This window comes from Squalius cephalus (genome assembly GCF_949319135.1).
Source record: "Squalius cephalus genome assembly, chromosome: 15".
Classification (NCBI taxonomy): domain Eukaryota; kingdom Metazoa; phylum Chordata; class Actinopteri; order Cypriniformes; family Leuciscidae; genus Squalius; species Squalius cephalus.
The window spans coordinates 16518284-16542880 of record NC_137136.1 but is presented as its reverse complement, the minus strand read 5'-3'; the positions used below and the strand labels follow the sequence as shown (position 1 = coordinate 16542880).

Genomic DNA, 24597 nt, shown 5'->3' with positions numbered 1-24597 from the left:
GGAACAACCTCCTTCCCTCAGTTAGAGCATTGAAGATGGGTCGAGGCTGGGTCTTCCAACATGACAATGACCCGAAGCACACAGCCAGGATAACCAAGGAGTGGCTCTGTAAGAAGCATATCAAGGTTCTGGCGTGGCCTAGCCAGTCTCCAGACCTAAACCCAATAGAGAATCTTTGGAGGGAGCTCAAACTCCATGTTTCTCAGCGACAGCCCAGAAACCTGACTGATCTAGAGAAGATCTGTGTGGAGGAGTGGGCCAAAATCCCTCATGCAGTGTGTGCAAACCTGGTGAAAAACTACAGGAAACGTTTGACCTCTGTAATTGCAAACAAAGGCTAGTTATTTTTTCTCTAATTTTCTACTTCTGCTCTACATTTTTTTTTTTTAACTCAGCGGTACTGTGCACATTGTTGTCTCTTTTTTTATTTGTAAGTTGCGCTTTTTTTTTTTTAAGTGTCCTTGCAATGAATTAATGTAAATGTAAATATAACAGACTTGTAACAGAATGCAATGAATTACTTTTGATTTTCACAACAGTTCTCTCTGTTGTTTAATTCAAATGAATGACACTCATAACACATCAATAGGGAAAAATACCCCATCAATTTCATCCCCATATACTAGGATTGCTGATCAGGGTTTATTTTTAGAAATAATCCCTGGATTATCACAGAGAGGGGTTTGCTATAATCCTTAAAGACTCCTTGATTTCACCAACATTAGCATAGTACAATGCATACTGGGCGTGGGCTTCCAGAACTAGCAACTGCTAATATTTATTTGAATTTTTTTATCAAACCATGGGTTTACATGTGAATTGTAAGGAATTTAAATGTCTGTATTATTCACCATTTTGATGTTATTGGTTAGAAATAATGTGCAACACTAAACTAACACTTCTTACAAGCAAATTTCAACCTGTCAATTCATTGCATTTTGACTCTCGACCAAGACACATGAAAGTGATTTTTGTTCAATTCTGTATATTATTTTTCATTGTTTACAAGCTAGTGACATTGCTCTAATGTTGTTTATGATCATGTGAATCACCTAAGCTTCATGACAATTCTAATAACATGTAAAGGACTCTTAAACTGTTTATTTTGTCTACACATGGAACTTGTTATGCTTTTTTATGCATTTTTGTTTTTCTGCACCTTCTTACTCAGTAATTGGCAGCTCAGTCAAAAACTAGTTCGTGATATTTATTCAGAGAGCTCAAATAAGTTAAGAAAAATGTTAAAAGCAAAGATTCGTGCACTGTTTCAAATGTACCGCTAAACGTGCTGAGTGTGAATGATAGGACACAGCCTCCTATGAAAGACGCCACTAGGTCGCATTAACATCGGTGCCACTGAGTACACTCAATATGAGGGAGCACAGCGGCAGCCAAAACCCAACTCCAGATTTTTCAAATTGGTTTGTTTGACTGTTCTGCACCCGCATAATGTAACAGTTAACGATATATTACAACCTACGAGAATGGAAGCCAGAAGCTGGCTTTTATTTTGACTGCAAGAATGTGGTGCGGGGAGCCCTGACAATACGCCGTTCAGCTTTCAAATGGAAGATTGGCTGCTCCGACTCATTTCGGTGGATATGTTGTCGTTGTTTTTTTACACTGACCCTTTTTAATCGCCATGGATCTCTAGATTTGGATTCTTGTACCTCATTCGTCTCTTGAACTGTGAAAAGAAGACAGGCTACGCCGATCGACCGGGACGCAAGATTCTCTGCCTACCTCGACATTTTGCTACCAGGGATTTAAATAATCACGTGCTACAACAACGAAAAGATTTTTTTTTTTTTTTTTTTTTTTTTTTTAATAATCAAAATTGATGTGGCCGTCTGACCTTTAATGAATTCAACCTGGAGGGCAAAATGAATAGGGAAAGGCCGAAGAGAAATATCATTCAAAAGAAATTTGTAAGTGCAAATTTGACATTTAATTCGTTGCGTGACCATCGAATTCTGTGGCCGCTGCCTCGTAATTTGCATTAATCACATTGCTGTTGTGCCTTGTGTTATGTTATCGTCAGGTCTGCTGACAGAATTAGGTCAGATGTTATAAACGACCAGAGCATGAACCATCTTCTATTTGAATTGGAGGTTAAGGACAGACTGGCCGATGTGAATCGTACTGTTGACCCAGATAATGCATTGGGCTTTTGAAGTATACCTTGTTACATTTCGCATTAACGGCGTGTGTGACATGTCGCTATGTTGATTTCCACTGTCAGTTTTGTCGTATAGTAGCTTCAGTCGATGTAGACGACCGTCTCTCGACTATAACGTGGTCAGTTTGTGGTCGTGTGTGTGTGTGTGTGTGTTTGCGGTCATCGTTCTGTATGTGTAGGTCGGTTTTTCAATGTCACAAGAACTTAGCTTGTCGAATCATGGGCAGATGCTTGTTTTGTGGTAAGGGCTGAGGTAGTTTACAGCCTGTCTCTGACCTACTACTGGTTAGATGGTGTAAGCAGACTGACCTATTTATTGCTAAGATATATGTTAAAACTGTCCCTCCTACCCATTCTACAGTCACTTTATCAGATGTGTAGGCTATGTAACAAAATGATTATTTTTACTATAATTTTATATAAATAAACAAAATGCTATCTTATTTTATTTCAGATAGTTGCCAAGGCAACATTTCTTATTTTCCTTTAGTTTAACTTGATGAAATATTAATAAAAACTATATACCTAAATACCTAAACCTTAAACTAAAATTAAAATGGAAAATACAAAAATAAAACAAATAAAATATATTAATGGAAACTGCTTATATTCAATGATATTATTAACTGTTAACATTCAATGATAATAGTATCTTAATGATACTAAAATAACAAGCCTATTAAATCCTATGAAACAAGCCTACTCAAGCCCATTAAATGTTAATTAAAAATGTAATTCATAGTAGTAAAATGTTCAGGTCCACATGCCATGAACATGTTAAAGAAAGAAGCATCACCATTTCATAGGTTGTATTCATTTTAACCTATTAATATTATTAATTGTTGTTTGATTTGTATTTTTAAGAATAGATGAGAAATATTTTAGCCATTGAAGGCCTGTTACTTACTTAAATTATTTATAAAATCTTTATGAAATTGTAAGATTTTATTCATTTACATGAATTTTCAACTACAAACTTTTAAAGTTATCCTACCTCTTGTATCCTGGTTTTCCAAGACACTGGGAATCTTAATACTTCTAAGAAAAAACAGCTGTTGAGGGGGTGAATTAAAATAAGAAATATCTTGATTTTAGTTTTTTGGCTTATTTTAATGCTACTTTTGCCTTGTTTTGAATAATTTAATTCACCTTGAGGCCCCCTTGGAAACTTGCTGAGACTCCCTAGTGGGCCACGAACCCCTGGTTGGGAACCACTGATCTATACCCTTTGAATATAACCTTATCTGGGTAACATTATAATGCATCTTGGCCATATGAAAACTGCAGCACAAAATGGCTGCATGGACAAAATCTTGACAAACATTTCTAGAGTTAAAAGCACATTCAGGCAAAAAAGAAAGAAAGAAATGTATATCCAAAAATCGGTTATTATTTGAGGGTTACTATTTCATTCAGTTGCAGTCTGATGTCTTTGTTTACCTTGATTCTCTGGTGTTTAATTGCCACATGGTTCGAAGTACAAGCTCTGAACATTTGGTTTGGTTGTATGAGGCTGGGAATGATCCTTTTAAAGATGATAGCTTCTTTGTATGGAGCTCTCTGCCTTGGCTTTAGTTGGTATTCGCTGTAATTCATTGCAATCCTGTGGATCAAATACAGCTGTCGCTTAGATGTTTAGACACGTGAAGCCACAAGCACAAACATACTTTTAACACTTCATGCTGAAATCTATCAGGGTTCAATATGAAGGTAATTCCATGAATATGCTATAAACCTCGACTGTTTTTGAAAAAGCAAGGCTATGAATATAAATAGCCTGTTGTGCACATTGAAACTAAGAATGTTGTACATTCTTTCTTCTCTCTTGCCAAACCGGATATGGTCGGTTAGTAAATCTACACAGGGATCAAGAGATTTTTGATCAGGACTGCATGAATCAGCAGCAGAGTTGATATGCCTGTATTTACACTGTAACTCCTCTGTGACAGTTCCCATTATGAGATCAGATCTCGTTCTTTCTGTTTAAGAATATTAAACAATGTCATTCAGGATTAGGTGAGGTTACAACACACGCTATTACTGTGGATCATTGGAACATTACTGAAGTGTAGTGTAAATGAACAGGCTGTAGAAATTAGGAAGGCTGTAAGAAATCATGTTTCACGCTTTCTCCCGAGCACCATATGTGAAAACAAATCTATTTAATGTGACAACAGAGCAGAAATTGGCAGATATATATCGCTCTGTGTTTACAGTGAGCACAGGCCTGCCTCACATGCCAGAGATGGCCATCTAAACTGGAAGCTCTTGTGTCCCACACATTTTCTTTGGCCTCAGCAGTCAGAGATATTTGATAGCTCCTTCAGACTCATCCTTGGCATCAGTTTGCTTCACACAGTAATGGAGAACTAAAGCCCATTCTACACTGATCCTGTTTAGGGCAGCGCTACATTTACAAACACTAGATAGACTCATTCATTTCAAGTGTTCACTTAAAATGTCTTTTTTATCTAGAAAATGTTGACTCTTATTGCAAATCTTGAATAACTGGTTTAGTGGGGCATCTTAACTGGGAAGAACGAAGCTAGGCTGTTTACAATTCATTTTTATTTTTAATCACAAATAAGGGTGATGATTATCTGATTTCATTCTCGTTTGTAAACTTTTGGTCCTCATCCCTGAAACTGACATAGACGAAATGTGGTTTTAACTTGTCACAGTCTGGTTTCACTTCAGTCACTGGATTGCTTTTTATGTCTCAGTGCAGTTTTGGTCTATGTTCATATGATATATGATTGCTATGGGTGTAGCAATTGTCATACCGAACCGCGATACACCACTCACGGTACGTATCGCGATACTCTCATGGCGTACCGAAGGCGTCAGCTTTGTGTAGCGTTACACTCCTAATGATTGCTAATGTGGTTTGAAATAGGTCCTAATGAAACACTTAGTCGCACTTTATACTGTCCATTTTACTGTGTATTTACATAAGTAATGAATAGATATGTAGATATGATTGTTATTATATTAATGATAGTAACACGAATAATGTGAAACGCTGACACTGTAAAATAAAGTGTTAAATAAGGTTGTATTGGTAATCCAACATAGTAGCAAAAGAATTGACATGCAGTTGGATGTTATTGATTTATGTACTGCTAAATGTGCTGACTCATTTGTTCACTTAAAAGTTAATGTTTTTATGAATTTAAAGACTTAGGAGACACTGACACACTCTCACACACACACACACACACACACACACACACACACACACACACACACACACACACACACACACACACACACACACACAGCATATTAGACATCTCGTGACACTGAAGACTGAAATAATGGCTAAATTAATAATCACATATGTTAAATATTGTTATAACATATTACATATAATGAAATAAATATGACATTATTATTAAATGTATTTATTTAATAATAATAATTTGAATTGAATGAATAATTTCATGAGACACATCCATCTTTAATCAATAACTCTTAAACCACTGGATAATATTCAGCTGTAATGAGTTGATAAATGAGCAAAGGAAATTATTAATATCGCTTGTGTCGTCTTCTACAGTTGTACAGCCTCAGTGCATTTTATCTGTGTAATGAAATTTTGTGGCTGTGTTACAACTCTCAAATAAAACAAAGGATGATGTAAAAACTGCAGGAAGCTTGTAATGGCTGCTTCATCCCTCCGTCTCAGACATGTCCAGCTGTGCACTAATTGATGCAGTCATCCCAAACTCCAAGGAGACATATTGTATCAGAATGGGCTTGCTGAACTGAGTACAATTATTGCTGCAATGTTATTATCAGGAGATGTTTTTATCAAGAAATGTGTCTGGCTATTCTCTATTGATTTAATGGCTGTTTGTTTTCTTGAGAGATAATACTATAGATGTCATAAATAGCTATTTGATGTAGCCTATTTAAAGGCTTCCAACAACACTTTGATGAGCAAATATTGCTACGTTTAGTGTATTGAAACATGGGTGACAATCAGTATACAAGGTGACTCCACTGTCTGTTGTCTCTTGAGACTTCATACCGCTGTCATGCATGGTAGTAGCTTATTGAGTTTTAAATTAGTTTTAATTCATCCCAGTACAAGCATATTGTTTAACACTGCTCATGTCTATGGAAAGAGAGGGAGGGAAGTGCATATGGTTAAGCGGCCAGGTTTGCCACTGGCATTCTCCTGTTGTCATGGCAGGAGAGGGAATTGTCATTGGGTGGGTCTTTGCTTCCTTGGCTCCGTCTGCAGCAATCTGTCTTCACAGCTAGGTGAATGTGTAGAGGATGCTGTCACTGGAAACACAGTGTCCTTGATAAGCAAACCTCTAGGAAGCGACGCTTGTGGGAACTCCCCTGTGCATTGAGTCCTTTGTGTTTGTACAGTCAGTGAAGATTGTGTGGCACAGCGCTGAACCATGGGAAGACCAAAATATTTATTTGCAATGCAAGCATAAAGATCAGCAGTTTTTTTGAAGAAGACTAAGTATTCTGTTATTCTTTATGCACTTTTGGGAGAATGAATAATGCTTTGTTCATAGTTTTTTATTGGGATAGTCTGGGCTTTAACAAAGAGATTTTTGCAGATGCAAATGCACCGTTCTATGGAAGCTTGTTTCCAATTCGGACTTTTTTTTCTGAGAATTGCGAGATATAAACTCCCAATTGCGTGTCATAAAGTCAGTTGCGAGAAATAAAGTCAGAATTTCTAGATATAAACTCGCAATTGCAAGAAAAACGTCAGAATTGTGAGTTAAAGGTACAATATGTAATTTTTTCACTAACCTCTTACAATAACAAAGGCGTATGTTGATGACGCAGAACAAGCAGAATTATGGAACTTGCCGTCATACCGAAGGATCTAATAATGTTTATGGATGAGTGAATACATTGATGTTTTTTAACATGGCTATGGTATGAAGAAGGTCGCGATTGCTAATAAGAGATATCAGCGCCTATTTTTAACCTTTAATAATACCATCAGATTGGGCCCTCTATGTTTACAGCATTAGGTGAGATTATTTTTTTAAATAAAATTTAAAATAAACATGTATCCAAATTAGTCAATATTGAATCAAAATCGGAATCAAATCACAAGAATGGAATTGAAATCTTGAAATTTTGTCAAGCAATAATAAAAACTGTATCCTACCAGTCATTGTACATTGTAAACATTGTTGTCACTAAACTTCAAAAAATTCTATTTAGTTACCAAATGTTTTGACAATCACAATTGCATACATGAATAATTGAATAATTGCATACATTGCATAAATGAAACTTGTGAGGTAACGCAGTGCTGTTTCACTTGGTCTACACTATCACACTAAACTGCATTTGAGTGTGTTGAAAGTTATAATGTTATTCTGTGTGTTAGTTTATCTGTATGAGACTAGCAGTAAGCTAGATCAACATTAGAATAACATACTGATCATATTCTAACATTTCATCATGTTGAGCTATATAACATTGATTAGTTTTATGTACATTTGCTCACCGCTACATTTGCGCGTCTCTGTTAAGTCAAAGTTTGTCACGGACGTGGAGCTCTCGGCATCTCGAAAACGCCACGCTGATATTGATCCTCGTTTTAGTTCTCCTTTTGTCTCAAAGTCTTCTTGCCATGGTCCATAATGTTTGAACGAAACAACAACAGCGTGAGCGTGCCGCTAGACGTAACACAGTTGTCCACGTCTGTCGCCATGGTTACTATGGCAGTACAAGCAGAAACCAGGGATAACGCGGATATTACGTCATTGACAGGCGACAAGTGGGACAGGGCGACCGGGACGAGCCATTATTTAAAATTGGAATTTCTCTGAAATTAAAATTCTTTGGGAACTTTTGGGATATTGTAAGTACACAACTGCAGGAAATATATCACACTATGCAAGCGATTTTTGAATGTTTTATTACAAAAATCTTACATATTGTAGCTTTATTAGTTTATATCTCTCAATTCTGACTTTTTTCTTGAAATGTAAATGGCTTTAAAAGGGTTAAATCTAGATGATGGCAAATGTCATTTACAATCTAAAATATGCAACAACAATTAAATATCCGATATTGATGATAGATATCCGATATCTAACGGTAACAACTGATAACCAATATAGGGCATAATATCATGCACTTCTGTTTATGGTTGGAACAGTTTTTGCTCATTATCTTTGTGAATTTATTTTCAGTTCGTGTAGCTTTTCAGAAATGGAAAGCTTTCGTGTTGTCAATGGAGTAGGTGTGACTGAGTGCTGTTGACTGGCTTATTTGAGAAGCTTATCGGAGGGAAATTTTCTTGAGAGCGCAGCCAGTCATCATTTATAATCGAACACCTGCGTGTACCGTGTTGATAGGCCAGTCGATGTTGGTTTAATGTCAGGTTGTTAGTCCTGGGTAAATAATAGATCTTTTTTTTTTCTTTCAAGCCAGCTTGCTTTTGTTAACATTAGTAGTAGTTAGCTGTGTGCATGTGTATGAGTGACCAGTGATCGGTCTGAGACAGATGGGTAAACAAGGTCAGATTCGATGTGTTGGCAGGCTGGCCCTCAGCCCGTCTGCTCTTGTTGCCCTGTTTAAATTTGATCTGTGTGAAGCAGCGCTCCCAGACCCAACTAATGCTCTGTCTGAATCAACGTCTGTGCTAAACTTTAGGTAAAGATTAAAGCTTTTTCAGTAATTTTCCTGATTATAACACTAGTTGCTTTTGGATTCAAGTGTGTGCAATCCATAAGGGAGTAATTACTCATTAAAGCCATCATGTTTAATAAAAGCGTTTGACAAGTTATCTGTATGCAAATCAAACCCACACACAAGAATTAAACAGGCCTCAGTCTGCAGCCTATTATTCTGCCATTATTCCTCTGACTTTGTCCTTTGTTGTATGCTGTTTGCTATTTGTTGTTGTTCTGATGCCTCACTTGATCTTTGGATTATAGACTCCAAATTTAAACAAATGTGAAGTCCTCTAATTCAACCGATATATGTCGCTATCATGAAAGATCTGCATTGTGCTTACGGTGACAGACTTATCCACGTGAGTTTAGACACAATACACCTTTATCAATAATTGACATGGTTGCTGGTAGCGTAATAAAAACCAGCACATGACTTAGAGATGTGTGTGGTGAGAGATGCTGGTGTAATTGTAAGAGCTGCCCGGAGCAACACGGACACAAATAGCAAACTGATGTGGTTAAAAGGAGGATGCATATGAGGCCGTTTTCACAGAGGAACTGATTATGACAGTTAAATGAGCAACATGAATCTTATGTTTAATTGATTTTGGAGATATTGGACTCATGCACCATCTGTGATTAACGTATTGATATTAGTTCTTACCTTAAATGGAAAATTCTATACACTGTACATTAGAGGATTGAGTATATAAACACAACAGGCACGTTTAGTGAAAATAGTGGAATTATATTGTTGCATTTCTTTTATGAGGTGTGTCAGGGCTCCTTGATCAAATAATGGACCCGGATATTCTAGAATCATTCACTTAACTGTCGATTTACAAGCATCAAGTAAGCAAATCTCATTCTGTATTTGGCAACGGACCTTGTGCTGGCATAAAAACAGTGAATTTGGCCATAAATCCGAGTGCGTCTGTCCTCCAGTAATGCACTGTCAGGATTATGCTTTGTTCTGCTTAGTTTCATTGTGTTGGTTCTGTTCTGTTCCTGTTCCCTGTATTTGTATATTGTTTCCTTGTGTGTGCCAGATTCACCACATAAGTTCATCTGTTACTCATTTAGTTTCCTTTTTACCCCTGTGCATTTAATTCCTCACTTTCCATCTGTCTGTCTATCCATCTATCCATCTATCTATCTATAATACATCATTGTTTAAAAGTTTTTTTGTATTTTCTTCATCAACGATACATTAAATTGATCAAAAGTGTTTTCAACATTGATAATAAAAACATCAAATGAGCATATATCAGATTAATTTCTGAAGGATCATGTGACACTGAAGACTGGAGTAGCCTAATGATGCTGAAAATGTATCTTTAACATCACTGGAATAAATTACATTTAACATCATAATATCACTTAATTTCATATTTTAAAATATATGTATATTATATTTAAATTATAAAACATTAAATAAAAAATAATTATTTAAAATTGTAATAGTTCACAATACTTATACAATTCTTTGAAAAATCTTACCAACCACAACTTTTGAATCATCAGTTATTCCTCCATAACTGCTTGGCTGACTTTTTATGTTTTTTTAAATGATTATTATTGCCTCAGTATTCTATGTTTAAACCACAATGTTAAGTACAGATGAGATTTCGAATTATAAGAAAAGCATTTCCTTTTCTGTCTGGCAGTCTATTGACATTGACTTCCACTTTCTAGTGTCTCTTTCTGTGGGACCCTACTTGCATAATCTCATAAATAATAGAGCTTGGCCTTCGCTCGCGAAATGTCATATCGTTTTGAGTTCACCCTGACAGGGACTTTCACATGGCCGCCACAATAGACCTGCGGAAGACGTCTCCATGGCTACTCGAAGTTCCCTAGCGAGTGCCACTTTCTTCGTGTGCCATGAGGAGGCCCTAAACTGAGGTCAAGCACTTCACATCGTCCTAATCATCACACGGTTTTCACATTGCTATCACTGGGGGGAGGGCAGCATGATTACGAATCTTGCTCTCAGGATCAGTTTGCTAAAATAAGTCCCATGTATAGTGATAACAATACATCACGTGTAAAATGTAAAATCTGGCTTCATGAAAGCATGGTGCTCTTATGCTGATTGCAGTGGGTCTATTTTTTTTTTTTTTTTTTTTTTGCTTATACACAACTATTACAAGTGAAAATGTTTACTGATACTCATTAAGGCAAAACACGATAGATCATGTAAACTTTTTCTATTGGATGATCAGGGTAAATTGCACTTATTTTGTTTTCTGAGAAACATGCAAATATCTTATGTAGCTTCCTATGGGCAGTGCTATATCTTTGAACAAAATAAGAAAAATGTACACATCCTCATCCTATTCAAAATATATTTGGGAATCTTTGGAATTATAGTCACCATGAAATCAAAATTGACAATTCTTTTTTTTTATGGAATATATCAATATTTATTATAAATGATTTATCTGTGCACATGATTTTTATATATATATATATATATATATTTTATGTGCCCTCGTAATCTTCAATCAAAATCCATTTTTGCAGCGAGCAACATCTCTTCTCTGATTATATGTTTACTGGCCCGAGGGCGGGACAACCTGTCACACACATGACACATGAAGTCCCATCCTAATTTTTTTCTTTTTCAAGAAGCCATTTCTCTCAGCTATATACATCACAATAGGAAAGAAAAGACTATTGCAAATTCTGTTTCATGACGACTTTAAAACCCCCTGAATCATTGTATTGTTACCCTTGCGAATAGCCTGTTGGTGGGTCATTTAGTGCCAGTGCAACACTAGGGAACATGATTGAGAACAAGCTTGGCTTGTTTACCCCGTTTATAGTGAGGGGGACAGGCTAAGGCAATGAGCTGTTATGATAAAGAGATTTAACAGTTTATAAGAGATCACATTATTGGATGAAAGACTTTTTTTGGAGACTTTGAGAGAATTGTGAAGAACAGTGAGGTCATTCAGCTACCTAGTACAGAGATGTCTTACTGCAGCACATTAGGTAATCTATGGGTAACAAATGTTATGCTAACATTTGTTGTCATTGCTTTTGGAGCATTCAGTAATAAAAGGCTTTCTGACATGTGCTGGGATTGAGAAACTGCAGCCAACTGCACTATTTATAGCACAGTTCTCTGTCTGTATAGCTTTACTGTGTTTTTTCTCTCTCATCCACGCTCAGTGTTTGTCATTTCATTTGTTTGACATAATGAAATCATGCCTGTATCAATTGTTTGACTAATTATTCCTAAACTGTTTATTTAAAGAGCTGTTTCTTTTTCTTGTGAGGTGACTATAGGTCATGTGTTTCATTTTAGAGCTCTAAAACAAACTCTTTCCTTTCTGCAGGATGATAACGATGGGATCCCATGGTCGGAAGAGAGAGTGGTCCGCCGGGTGCTCTACCTCTCCCTTAAAGAGTTTAAGACGGCTCAGAAGAGCAAAGTGGAGAATGGCACTGGAATAGTTAATGGTGAGTATTCCTCTTCTCTAGAGCAGTGCTTTCAGCGATCTACACTACAGAATGGAGACTGACCTTTAGAACAGCTGCAGTAAAGAACTCATTTCTGTGACATCTGACGCTGTTGCTTTCAGCTGCCATTCTGAACCCCTTTAGAGAATAATATGCTGAGAATATCGTACCTTAACAGTGGCGCTAGAATGAGTTTTAAGATGATGGTTAGGTTGTGATGTCACCATATGGCAGAGACTGAGCTCATGAATATTAATTATCTTCATGCTGACATTGCCAGGTAATCTTTCTAACACATCCAGGCATATTAGTTAGTTAAAATTCATGAGCCAGTCCTTCAACTTGGTCATATTTCTAAACTCATATCCTGTGCAGATGATGTTCTATGCTGTTTTGGCATTGCCAAACCCAGTTTTATGTTTGCTGAGGTTTTTTGTATTATAAATAATCCCAGATATTAAATGTCAAAAATGGCCTATTTTGTTACATAAATGTAAGTTTGTTCTTCTGGAATTACATTTATTCATTTTGAGCAATTTACAGGTTCAAATTACACTGAGATCTACAGTTCAGTGTGGTGTTTCAAAGGTGCATTGGTATTTGATGAATTATTTTGCCTTAGATGCTGAGCTCATGTGTCTGCAGCCAGCTGTGACACTCAGGGGGAACACATGACACTGTGGGACTTTTCTTTATTTCCTCAGCCTCTCAATGGTCCATTAGGAATATTATTGTTCTGCCATGATTGCACTGAAAATGTGTGAGCAAAGTAAATTATGCCCTGAATAATGCCCTCTCTGTATGGGTTTCATGTACCGAGGCTGCAAAGCGCTCTCACTCACTGCTCTCAAATCACTGCACTCTAATGGGGTGAACTCAGTGACCCGCCTGGCTGTGGATGATGCAGTGCATCATCTCGCAGAGAATGTCAAGGGCATGTACAGATCACCTCACGAGCTCACCGCTTTATATGCTTTCAAAAACACTTAAGGATTCCTTTGTAATTGGTTTGTAATCAAAAACATCGCATTGTATTTCAGAGAGTCTTGCACATACTCTGTAATTAAAAAGCATCCTTCAGAATTCTAAAAATTGTAAAGCGACATGTTATCCTGTGCAGTTAGTAGCTGCATTCTAACTCACAAGATTCTGCGAAGTTCACTCACTTCACTTCAATAAACATGACTCACTGTCATGTTTAAGAAACCAGTTTGAGATGATTTGAGCTTTGTGGCATGGTATGTTCTCCTGCTGGAAGTAGCCATCAGAAGATGCACTGTGGTCATAAAGGGAAGGACATGGTCAGCAACAATATTCAGGTAGGCTCTGGCATTTAGTTTAAGGCTCAATTGGTTCCCAAAGTGTGCCAAGAATACATCTTCTACACCCAGTGCTCGAAGTTGAAAAAAGTTGCCTTTCTATCAGCTTGAACCAGTCTGACCATTGTCCTCTGACCTCTGGCCTCTGTCCTCTGACTGGCATAAACAAGGCATTTTCACCCACAGAACTGCCACTCACTGGATATTTTTTCGGACCATTCTCTGTAAACACTAGAGATGATTGTGCGTGAAAATCCCAGTAGATCAGCAGTTTCTGAAATACTCAGACCAGCCCGTCTGGCTCCAACAACCATGCCATGTTCAAAGTCACTTAAATCTCCTTTCATGTGATTGGCTGATTAGATATTTGCATTAATGAGCAGCTGAACATGTGTACCTAATAAAGTGGCCGGTGATATTGTTTAGAAACCCTGTGTTTCTTCGATACATAACCCTCAAGTTTCAGTTGCCCTCTGTCTGTTATTGTCTATGTTTGTGGTTGTTCTGTTCCAGTTCTTTGAGATTGCTTAGATTCCTGAGTATTGTTATTGAGTTATTATTAAAATCTGCTGAACATAGATCTTGCTCCTTTTTTCATCATTCCTGCTGCAACCACAGTGTGACAGAATAACAGACCATAATACATGGATCTAGCAGCAGTTCGGATCCTCCACCTCTCCCAGGGGGATCTTTCCCTTGGGATAGCTACATATGCAGAGGTTTTTAGATCCTTTCGTTCATTACGACGACGACAGCCTCTGCATATTTTTTGCCTTCGCCATTGACTCGTCCCTCCACCCCTTTGGTTCTGTCGGCCTCCTCCTTCCCTCCGGGTTCACCTCAGTACTTTGGGCGCACCAACTCTGCCTCAGTCCTCAAGATGTTGCAAGATGGGAGATGGCCCCATACATATCGATAGATCTGCTATTATTATTCTCAATTTTGTATAAGGCAAGAGGAAAGCCAATAACTCATGCACATGTTGTATTCTTAATTCACAGACTACATGTTTATTTTTGGCTGCTTAACATGACTGAAACCTTAGAGATTTGTAACAGGACACTGTAGGCACTGTAATTTTCCCTACTTCCTGTCAGTTTATCCTGAGTGTGCACTTAGTCTGAGTGTCCACTTGTGTTTGTTCACTGCAGACTGAATGATTGGAAAAATCCTGTTTCAAACCTCTTCTCCATTTCAGAGGCACTGAAGAGTTGCTGTGGATGCTACGCCCTTTATATATATTTTATTTGCTAATAGATAAATGTCATAGCAATATTAAAAATAGGATGGAGGAAATTGTTTTCTTCTGTATTTATGTGTATATGTCTGTTGCTTAAACTTAAATGTCTGTTGCTTAAACCACACCTCTTTTCCCAGGCTCCTTTGCAAATGGTCATTTGAACGGTTTGGGAACTAAAGCTGGGCTGTTTGCTGGAAGCTGTAAGTCAGACAGGACACAACATGCTGTTCAAAGCAAAGACCACAGCCATGAATACTCAATAGATGGGCCTGTCAGGAAAAGGTGAGTTTACTGAGCCTTTCTCTGTGATATTTCCAGCACAGTATATTGTGGTTTTATGCCATTCTAAGTTAGTACATGGATAAAATGTGGTTTCACAGATACATATCATGATGATTGATCTAGGTGGGAATATAACAGATTTAACAATGGCTCAGGGCATGAAATGCATGAAAACAGCATAAAGTTAAATTCTAGGCTGACCCACACTGTTCACCAGCTAAACTTAACTGGTGTACCTGGTCAAACATGGACGTCTTGTGGGTTAAGCCTGTTGGGAAACAAGCATCCAAACACAACGTTGGCCAATTAAAAATAACTTGCGTAGTCAGACTTTTTGCTGAGCTTTTATCTCAAACCAAACTGCTTCCCTCCGCAGGTCTTCTATGGGATTAGATTAGCAACTCTTTTCCTAGCAAAGGAGCGATTCAGATCGCTATGATTGCCTTTTTCCTCTTATTGATTCCAAAAATCTGGTTTGTGAACTAGTTTTTGGTCTCAATAAAACATGAGGCATCAAATGAAAGTATCTTTGTAAAAAAAGAGCTTGAACAACTGAATATTGTTCAAAACCCACATGACTTTCTGTAGTGTCACATACAAAGGAAAAAGAAAGCTTGATCTGCATTCATTGCAATTGCTTAGAGAAGAGCAACCAATGCAAATCTTCAAACTTGAATGTTGAATAAATGAAGGATGGAGGGAAATTTTCATTTCTAACAGAACTAATCCTTTATATTCCCTGTTTCTCATACCAGGCCAAGACTGCAGGCTCAGAGGAAGTTTGCTCAGTCTCATCCCTGTTCTCCCAACGCCACCCCGCTGAAAGCGCTGAAGGCCATGCCCCCAAGCCCAGCCGCCCCGCACAACCATCTCACAAGACGCAAACCCAAAACTGAAGACTTCCTCAACTTCCTCTGTCTAAGAGGTGGGTCTGCTCTCCTTCTATCTTTGTCTGTCTTCATTTTCTCACTCTCTCAACTCTAAAAATGTTTACAGACTCCATAATTCTTTGCCTCTGGGCAGCGCACATTCACCTCTCACATGGGAGACTCGGTTATTACTGGCAAACATTTTTGTGACTCTCTCGTGTGTGCTGATGTTATTTACAGTGTTTGTGTCTTGGCTGATCTCCCAGTGTGCATTTTCAATTCAATTTGGACCCTTCCAGTAAGCGAGTCAAAGGTGACAATGGCAAGGAAGAGCTCCAGAAGATGTTTAAGTAGATGAGGGATGTCTTCTTGTCCATGTTTGCTTGTTTAATATTCATGTGGAGTGGAACTATGGTCCAATGGGATTTCAGTGTGGGCGTAGCTGTTATACTATTCGAGTTCATAGGGAGAATTCATTCGAAAATAAATTTAGATTCTGGTTTATACATGAAGGTTGCTTTTTTTTCTTTTTTTTTTAAAGAGCATGTTTGTTATCCCGATGCTTAATATCTGTTAAGCAAACAGAATATTACTGGTCAGTTTAGCTTTAGACGGGTTGCATATGGATGTTGAAGATGTTATGAGAAAGAGCATCAGTGAATATGTTTACAATATGAATAATAAAACATTTATAAAAATCCTAACTACCATAATAAACAAAAAACGATTTTGGGTGATATTTTGAAATAATTGAGTTTACTTCTGGTTTTGACCAGTGCTGTTATTGTTAACTAAAACAATTAGGAGTTGTCTTTAATAATTGAAATAAAGCTGAAATAAATTTGAAATATAAATTTTAGATGAAATACACGAACGAGAACTAACTGAAGTAAAATTACTAAACTAAACTAAAACTGAAAAATAAAATAAATAGACATATAATATAAATAAAAATGACACAATTTTTTTTTTTTTTGATTTATCCAATTAAAAAAAAACATAGTTTAAGGAGTGTACATGACCTTGTGGGACAGGACTCAAGCAATTGAGAATAATTGGCTAGTGTAAATTTGTGCATGTAAACAATGATGGTATCGCCACAGTCTGGATTTGTGACAGCTATAAATTCTGCTGCAGTCCTTCATCCTTTTTCATCTCATGGCAGAAATCGAGTCATAATTTCTCGTATTCTCTCTCCTTTCCCACTCACTTACATTTCTCAGGCTCCTTTGAAATGGTTGACTTTCTCCATCTCTCTTCTCTCTCGCATACGTCTGTGTAAAGACAGGAAACAGACTGATTGGATTTGCCATGGACTCTTTGGCTAAGAGCAAAGTGGGTTAATGGATTTTCAAACATAAAGAATGTAAATGAGAATCTTTTTTTTCCCCAGTCTCCATTCGTCCCTGTCATCATATCAAACCTCTTTTCATTATTCGGTTAGAACTGAGCACAAATGTAAATGTGAGAGTGGAATTGTGGATCAGTTTATGGATTTTTTAAATATAACCAGAGCTTGTAGTGTCACATAAGTCAAGGATGATTTAAGCCATAACTCAGACGCAGTGGCAGCTGGTGTTTCTCATGAGTGGGGAAGCTCAGATGTCACTTATCAATGTGCATTAAAATCTTTTTTATTTTATTGTGGTGTCTGCTTCTAAAAGCTTCTTCTTGAACTACTAAACAGTGAAAATATTTGCCATGTTCAAACCTGCATTTATATAATTTACTTTTGAGACATTTACTTGTATTCTATTTTTCTATGATTTCTATTTTAAAACAAATGGTTTCACATAAAAAATCAACATTAATAATAAGACTTTTCATGAGCATCAAATCAGTATATTAGAATGATTTCTGAAGGATCATGTGGCTGCTGAAAATTCAGCTTTGGCATCACAGGTATAAATTACATTTTAAAATATTTTAATACAGAAAATAGTTAATTTAAATAGTAAAGTATGTTACAACTTTACTGTTTTTACTGTATTTTTAATCAAATAAATGCAGTTTCAAAACATTTTTTAAAATATACCAACCCCAAAATTTGAATGGTAGTAATACAATTATTTATTTTATTCAATTTTTTATTAAATATATAATGTTATTACTACCATTCCAAAGTTTGCGGCTGGTATTATATATATTGGTTTGTTTCCAACCAAGCTAGTGATGTGATGACTGAAATGGCTTCTTTTTTTATTTTTTATTTTTAGCCTGTTTCTCTCTCTCTCTCTTTCTCACTCTCCATCAGCCCATAAGGGACAGAAGTAAAAACAGATTTGGGTTCACAAAAATCCTCAAGCAATGTCACACATTGCTTCGAGAAAGAATTCATATCAGAGGATGACATGAGTCGTGATGTTCATCTCTTTCCAAAAATAATAGGGTACTAGGACTAAACACAGACCTCTTTCCTGCAGATTCCAAAATGATTCATGTTAAATAATGAACGTGAGAGTTGAATACTTAATCATATCAAATCATCAGCTGTATTACTGTAGAGTAGTATTGTGAGATGAAAATCGCATTCATTAATATTCACTCTGAAATGGCTCTTCAAAATCTCAGGGCATTATAAGAGAGGAATCGAAGAATCATTCAGTTGCCTCTTGAGATGTAAACAATAGGCAATGGGTCAAAGCCCGCAGGAGCCCTTATTAAAGCCCTTGATGATGGAGGACTGGCCTAAAGAGCCTTTCTCCTTAATCTAGGGGGCCCAAAAATCCTTTCTTTCACAATTCAGCTCAGCTCCCATTTCACCTGGATATTATAGCTCGCCGTCCACAACCAGTCGCTAATAAGGTTTCACATAGTTCATTTCTATTGATCTCAAATAATGGCATATATGAACAGGTTGCAATATAAATGTAACACTCTATTGGTTATTGTGGTTTGAGAAGTGGATTGATTCAAAAGCAGCCGGGCCACTTCTCCTCTCTATTTCTCTCCAGTTGGCCCCATTTCCCACTCCCTCCTCAGGCGCACATATGTGACCCTGGATCACAAAACCAGTCACAAGTTGCGCGGGTATATTTGTGGCAATAGCCAACAATACATTGTATGGGTCAAAGTTATCGATTTTTCTTTTATGCCAAAAATCATTAGGATATTAAGTAAAGATCATGTTCCATGAAAATATTTTGTAAATTTCCTACCGTAAATATATAAAACATTTATTTTTGTGAGTGAATGCAGCAAGATTGCCAATTTTAATGGCGATTTTTGCACCCTCAGATTCCAGATTTTCAAATAGTTGTATCTCGGCCAAATCTTGTCCTATCATAACAAACCATACATCAACGGAATAAATAAATGTATAAATCTCAATTAAAATTTTTTTTTTACCCATGTGACTGGTTTTGTGGTCCAGGGTCACACACACACACACACACACACACACACACACACACACACACACACACACACACACACACACACACACACACACACACACACACACACACACACACACACACACACACACACACACAATCACATGCTATGGCACATGCAAGCACTCAGTGACTCTGGTGCAGATAAAAGGCTATTGAGGGAATGTGGAATAAAGCTTGTGAACAGGCTCTCCATTGTGAGCACTGAACCCTTCAGCGAGGATCAGTAGCACATGCGATGAGCACTAGACTGGACCACTCTACCGTCACTATCAACGCCTCTTTCTTACAGTGCTGGGACAGTGAAGTTAAACAGGATAAGCAGATTTGCACAATGCACAAATACACACTAGAGTTTTAGGAACACAGAAACTTCTTATATTTGATAGAGTAAAGCAAAAGTTAAAAAAAAAAGGTAATTGTTTACTTACCATCATGTCATTACAAATCGGTATGACTTTCTTTCTTTCTACTGCGGAACAAATAACAATTTGAAAAGTTTCCTTAATACCTGGAAAGTCAGTGAGGTCCTGTGTTGTTTTGGACCCCATTGACTATCATTATGCTATGCTATTCAAAAGTTTGGGGTTGGAAATGTAATTAAAAATGTTTTTAGAAGTCTCTTATGCTCACCAAGGCTGCATTTATTTGATTAGTAAAAGCCGTAATATTGTGAAATAATATTTTAACGATTTTCTATTTTAATATATAAAATGTAATTTAGTCTGTGCTGGCAAAGCAAAATTTTCAATTTCTTTATGAATAGAAAGATCAAAAGAATATTATTTATTTGAAAAAAAAAAAAAATGTAACAAAAACTAATTTTAATGTCACTTTTTGTAAATGTAATTTTAATAGCTAAAGATTATTTATTTATTTTTTAATTAATAAATACTTTTTTTTTTTTTTTTACTGACCCCAAACTTTGGAACGGTAGTGTATGAACAAACATTTTTTTAAATATTTTCTTTGGCATGCCAGAGAAGACCGTAAGTCATACAGGTTCGAAACAATGTGAGAGCGAGTAAATGAAGACATCATTTTCATTTTTGTGTGAAATATCCCTTCAAGGACTACTAGGTTTCTTTCAAAGCAAGATATGTGGAGATTTAATCTTTTTTTAATCTCGGCTGGTAGCCATTACCACTGTTCTGTTCTGTTTATATTTCTCTCTCTCTCTCTCTCTCTCTCTCTCTCTCTCTCTCTCTCTCTCTCTCTCTCTCTCTCTCTCTCTCTCTCTCTCTCTCTCTGCATGACTCTTCCTCACTTTGTCTTTACCCTTTCTCATTGGTTCAGGCTCTGCTGCATTGCCCAGCAACATTGCATACTTTGGTACTGCTAAGGATGATGAAGATGATGAAGACAAGGAAGAGGATGAGGAGGAGGAAGAAGACATCGCTAGCAATGCCCCTGCTTCCTGCCAGTCCACTCCTCGCAAGAGCAAAGGACATAACAAATGCATCGCCAACGGTCATGGTACTTACACCCCTGAAACACTCCATCCATTGGATAGTTAAAGTGTGTGAATAACCACAAACACACACACTTATTCTCATAAACTTTATCTTGCTTTGCGTTTTATAATCCTTTTTACTTAAAATAGCAATTTACAGTCCATTTTACTGTGTAGCATGTGTAGTGTATTATTGCACTGCCAGTAGCAGACAGCCTGGACATTTGGTTCCATTTAAGGACCCCAGTGAGGTGAGTTATGGCCCGGCCTCTTTCCACACCATACAGTTAATGAGCCGTGACTATACACAGCCCTCACTGTCAGATTGCCTACATTTGCTGTATACCATCCATATAACACAAGGTATTCAACGTCTGAGAATGCACACATGCAAAAAAACAAGGACATGATTATAATATAATATAAAACATTCAAAAGTGTGGGGTATGATTTTAAAAAAAATGCTTTAAGCAAGCAAGAATGCACTAAATTGATCAGTAAAGACATTGATAATGTTAGAAGATTTCTATTTCAAACAAATTCTGTTCTTTTGAACTTTCTTTTTATCAAAGAATACTGAAAAGATATCAGTTCCACAAAAACATTAAGCAGCACAACTGGTTTTCAACATTGATTTATAATCAGAAATGTTTCTTGAGCCCGGCATATGAGAATGATCATGTGAAAATTCAGCTTTGCCATCACAGCTACACATTATTGGAAATTTATCAAATTTATTAAATTGTAATGTTTACTGTTTTACTGTATTTTTGATCAATTAAATGCAGCCTTGGTGAACATAAGAGACTTCTTTCAAAACATTAAAACATCATATCGACCCCAAAACTTTGAATGGTTGAACATATATTTTACATTACAAAAAAAAAATGAATAACAAAAAATTCACAGTAAATATTTAATATAAGTGTATACATTTCAGTGTTAAAAGACAAGTTGTGCTACAGATATTCCATATATGATATATTATTATGAATATTTGTGTGTATTGATGATTATTTTCACATTCATTTTGATTATTTGTGACTCCATTAGTCACTGTGCTCATTTTCCTCTTTCTCTTGAGATTTGCGTACTAATTATAGCTAACAGATTGAAACAGGCCAAGCTGAATTTAGCTGAGATTCCATTTAATAAAATGCTGAATGCCACTCTGTTCTTGTGTTTTGAGTTCTTGGCCCATTTCAGTCTCTGGGTTTGTAACCAGACCCTGTTACCGACTCAGCAAAATCTGCAGTGTAATCTGACACCTCAGTAACCCAATATTGCTCCACATACTCAACACATGTCTGAGGGGCTCCTGACAAACTACAACCACACAACCGTCACCTCGCTGGGGCTTCGAGGTCAGATTGGACCTTAAGGATAAACAGTGTCTGTGTCCAAAACTGGGAACAGCTTTCAGGGTCTTTATTTTAGATTATTCCTCTCAAATGCTGGAACACTAAGATTTTGCCGAAGTTTGCGCCGTTTGTCATGCCTGTATGTGGGATATGTTTCTGAAAGAGAACTCTCTGTGCATACTAATGAAATTGGGAGTCGTATTGAGCATCCATACTTTATAATGAAACCAGAACCACGTCTCCTTATATTGTACGAGAACACATGCTAAATATGACACTTTTATGTGCGCCATTGGCCGAGCTCCAAACTGTTTGAATGATAAGCTGGTCCCTCTAGAAGCTTTCATTTTGTAAAGTGACCCAAAGAGCATTTCAATACTTGTTTAGTGTTTTGCTGCTAACATTAGACTCTCTGTTCAGTTCACCATCTGTTTAGCTAATGGAGGCTCACAACTTTGAAAACTTTGCTTCTTTTGTCCAACTTCAATGTGGGTGGCTCTCAGGAAGAATGAAAATCTGTTATAGTAGATTTTCACACAATATTAAGTTGTTCTTACAGTCAAAGCAGGGCATTAGTCTTTTAACACAGCTGTTTCTAAAAAGTGAGCATTTTTAGTGGCATTTAGTCATTTGTGTTACTGGGTTTCAGTGATTTATTGATGTTATTTTGAGAGCTATAAGCAGCTTTGCTGGTACAATATTTGAGCTTTAAAATCCCATAAATTCTCATGTGTTTGACAAGGCCTCTATGCAGACTCTGTTAGCTGCTTGGCAGTCTTCTTTTATAAGAGCAATTTACAAGTCAAGTGCACAGAAAGTGGAACGCAGAGCAGTCAGCTACAGCAGGACCATTCAACAGAAAGCCTCAAAAAAACCTGGGCCTTTTTTCCACTACAGTACTAAATCACCTGGTTTAGTTCACCTAGGAGGGAAACAATCTGTTTAAATCAGTGCTTCGAATCACTGTGCACCCATAATGCACCCTATAAAATAGACACAAAAGCATCAAAATAAATACATGTGGCAACTTTTATAATATGCCCAATTTTTCTTGTTTTATTTAGAATTTTAGAAATGAAGTGTGCATACATATACTAAAAAAAGTGAGCTAAAAGATTTAACATTAGATCTGTGCTGTGTGCTTCTCCTCTTCCAGTATTTAACGGGCAGGCGCGAGCTGCTGAGGAACACAGAGGCAGTTTGAGAGCCAGAGGGAGAGACCGGGTCCATGGGAAGGAGAAGAACTCTGTAGCATCAGTTAGGACGTCCACTACACACAATCTACGACCCAACAGGGCTGAACAAAAACAACAGGTAGGAGTAGATTTTTTAGTTTTTTTTTACTTTGTTTTGTTTTGTTGTTCAGGTCACATATTTTTCTGAGTATGTTTCAAAATCACTATAGTGTCTACCACAATAAAGTTGTACATTCCAAGAGAAAATGACATTCAAATAGAGATTGTAGTCAATAATTGTATCCCATAAAACTCATCTTTGATCACCAAAATTACATATTTAAAAAAAAATCCTGTGGAAAAAAATTCTTCATGCCTTAAAATAGCTTGAATGTAACTCTACGCCCTTGCTTCATTTAGTATACGTGTTTCCATGAATATGCAAATTAGCCCCACCTCCGCTCACTCGCGCCAGCTCAGGGATCCACTCTGTCAACTTACTGTAGTAAACGCGGCACAATGGTGTCGCTCTTTACAACGTCGGACACATAACGGTAATTAATATAAGCCTTTTGCTTGACTATGTTATCAAACAGCTAATAATGTGTTGCTAATGTTGCACAAACCATGTTCCCGTTCGCCATCTCAGTCTGCCTTCTAAAATCAGCATCCTTAGATATGCTTTGAACAACTCAGAACGTCAGTGGAGAAAGGGATATAGTTCAACATAGCATCGTAATATACATCATACACCCGCTAAATCTACCCGATTTTTCATATCAACAGAAGAAATACCGGGATAAAATGGCTTCTCTTGAGACTCCCCTGCTTCACGACATAGTAATGATAGGCTAAAGCCCACTGGCACATTGACGTGATTGGTTACAAGGTAGTTTGTGACATCAGAAACACCAGCGATTTGAAACTGCGTTTTTGAGACTGTCTGTAGATCACTGCAGTTTAAAAAGAGAAAATACTCAGCAATGGTGTTGGCTTATGCTTTAAGACAAACCATGTGCAAATTTATATTAAAAACACCACATAGACATATAAACAACATTAAAAACTTGATTTTCACCACAGTCTTTAAAAAACAAGTTTTGTTATGTCAAGATAACAGGAAAATGAATTTGTGGTGACAGCAAAAATAGAAAAATAAATAAAAAGCATGGGCTGTTAGGGCTT

The 24597-nt window shown here is 36.9% G+C and overlaps 1 protein-coding gene across 5 annotated transcripts in view; it reads left to right on the top strand.

Annotated features, from left to right (window-relative positions):
- Nucleotides 1-1324: 1324 nt before the first annotated feature.
- Nucleotides 1325-24597, top strand: part of jarid2a (jumonji and AT-rich interaction domain containing 2a) — a 34573-nt gene continuing 11300 nt past the window's right edge. For 3 of the 5 annotated variants that reach the window (XR_013823609.1, XM_079893794.1, XM_079893792.1), the window contains exons 1-6: nt 1328-1928; nt 12195-12318; nt 15015-15159; nt 15915-16084; nt 20720-20899; nt 23394-23557. Coding sequence is in view for 4 of the 5 variants with exons in the window: in XM_079893794.1 (XP_079749920.1) it covers nt 1884-1928; nt 12195-12318; nt 15015-15159; nt 15915-16084; nt 20720-20899; nt 23394-23557 (828 nt within the window). In the remaining variant the exon portion in view is untranslated. Of the gene's footprint in view, nt 1929-12194; nt 12319-15014; nt 15160-15914; nt 16085-20719; nt 20900-23393; nt 23558-24597 lie in introns of all 5 variants that reach the window. The other 2 variants (XM_079893793.1, XM_079893795.1) reach the window with 2 other exon arrangements.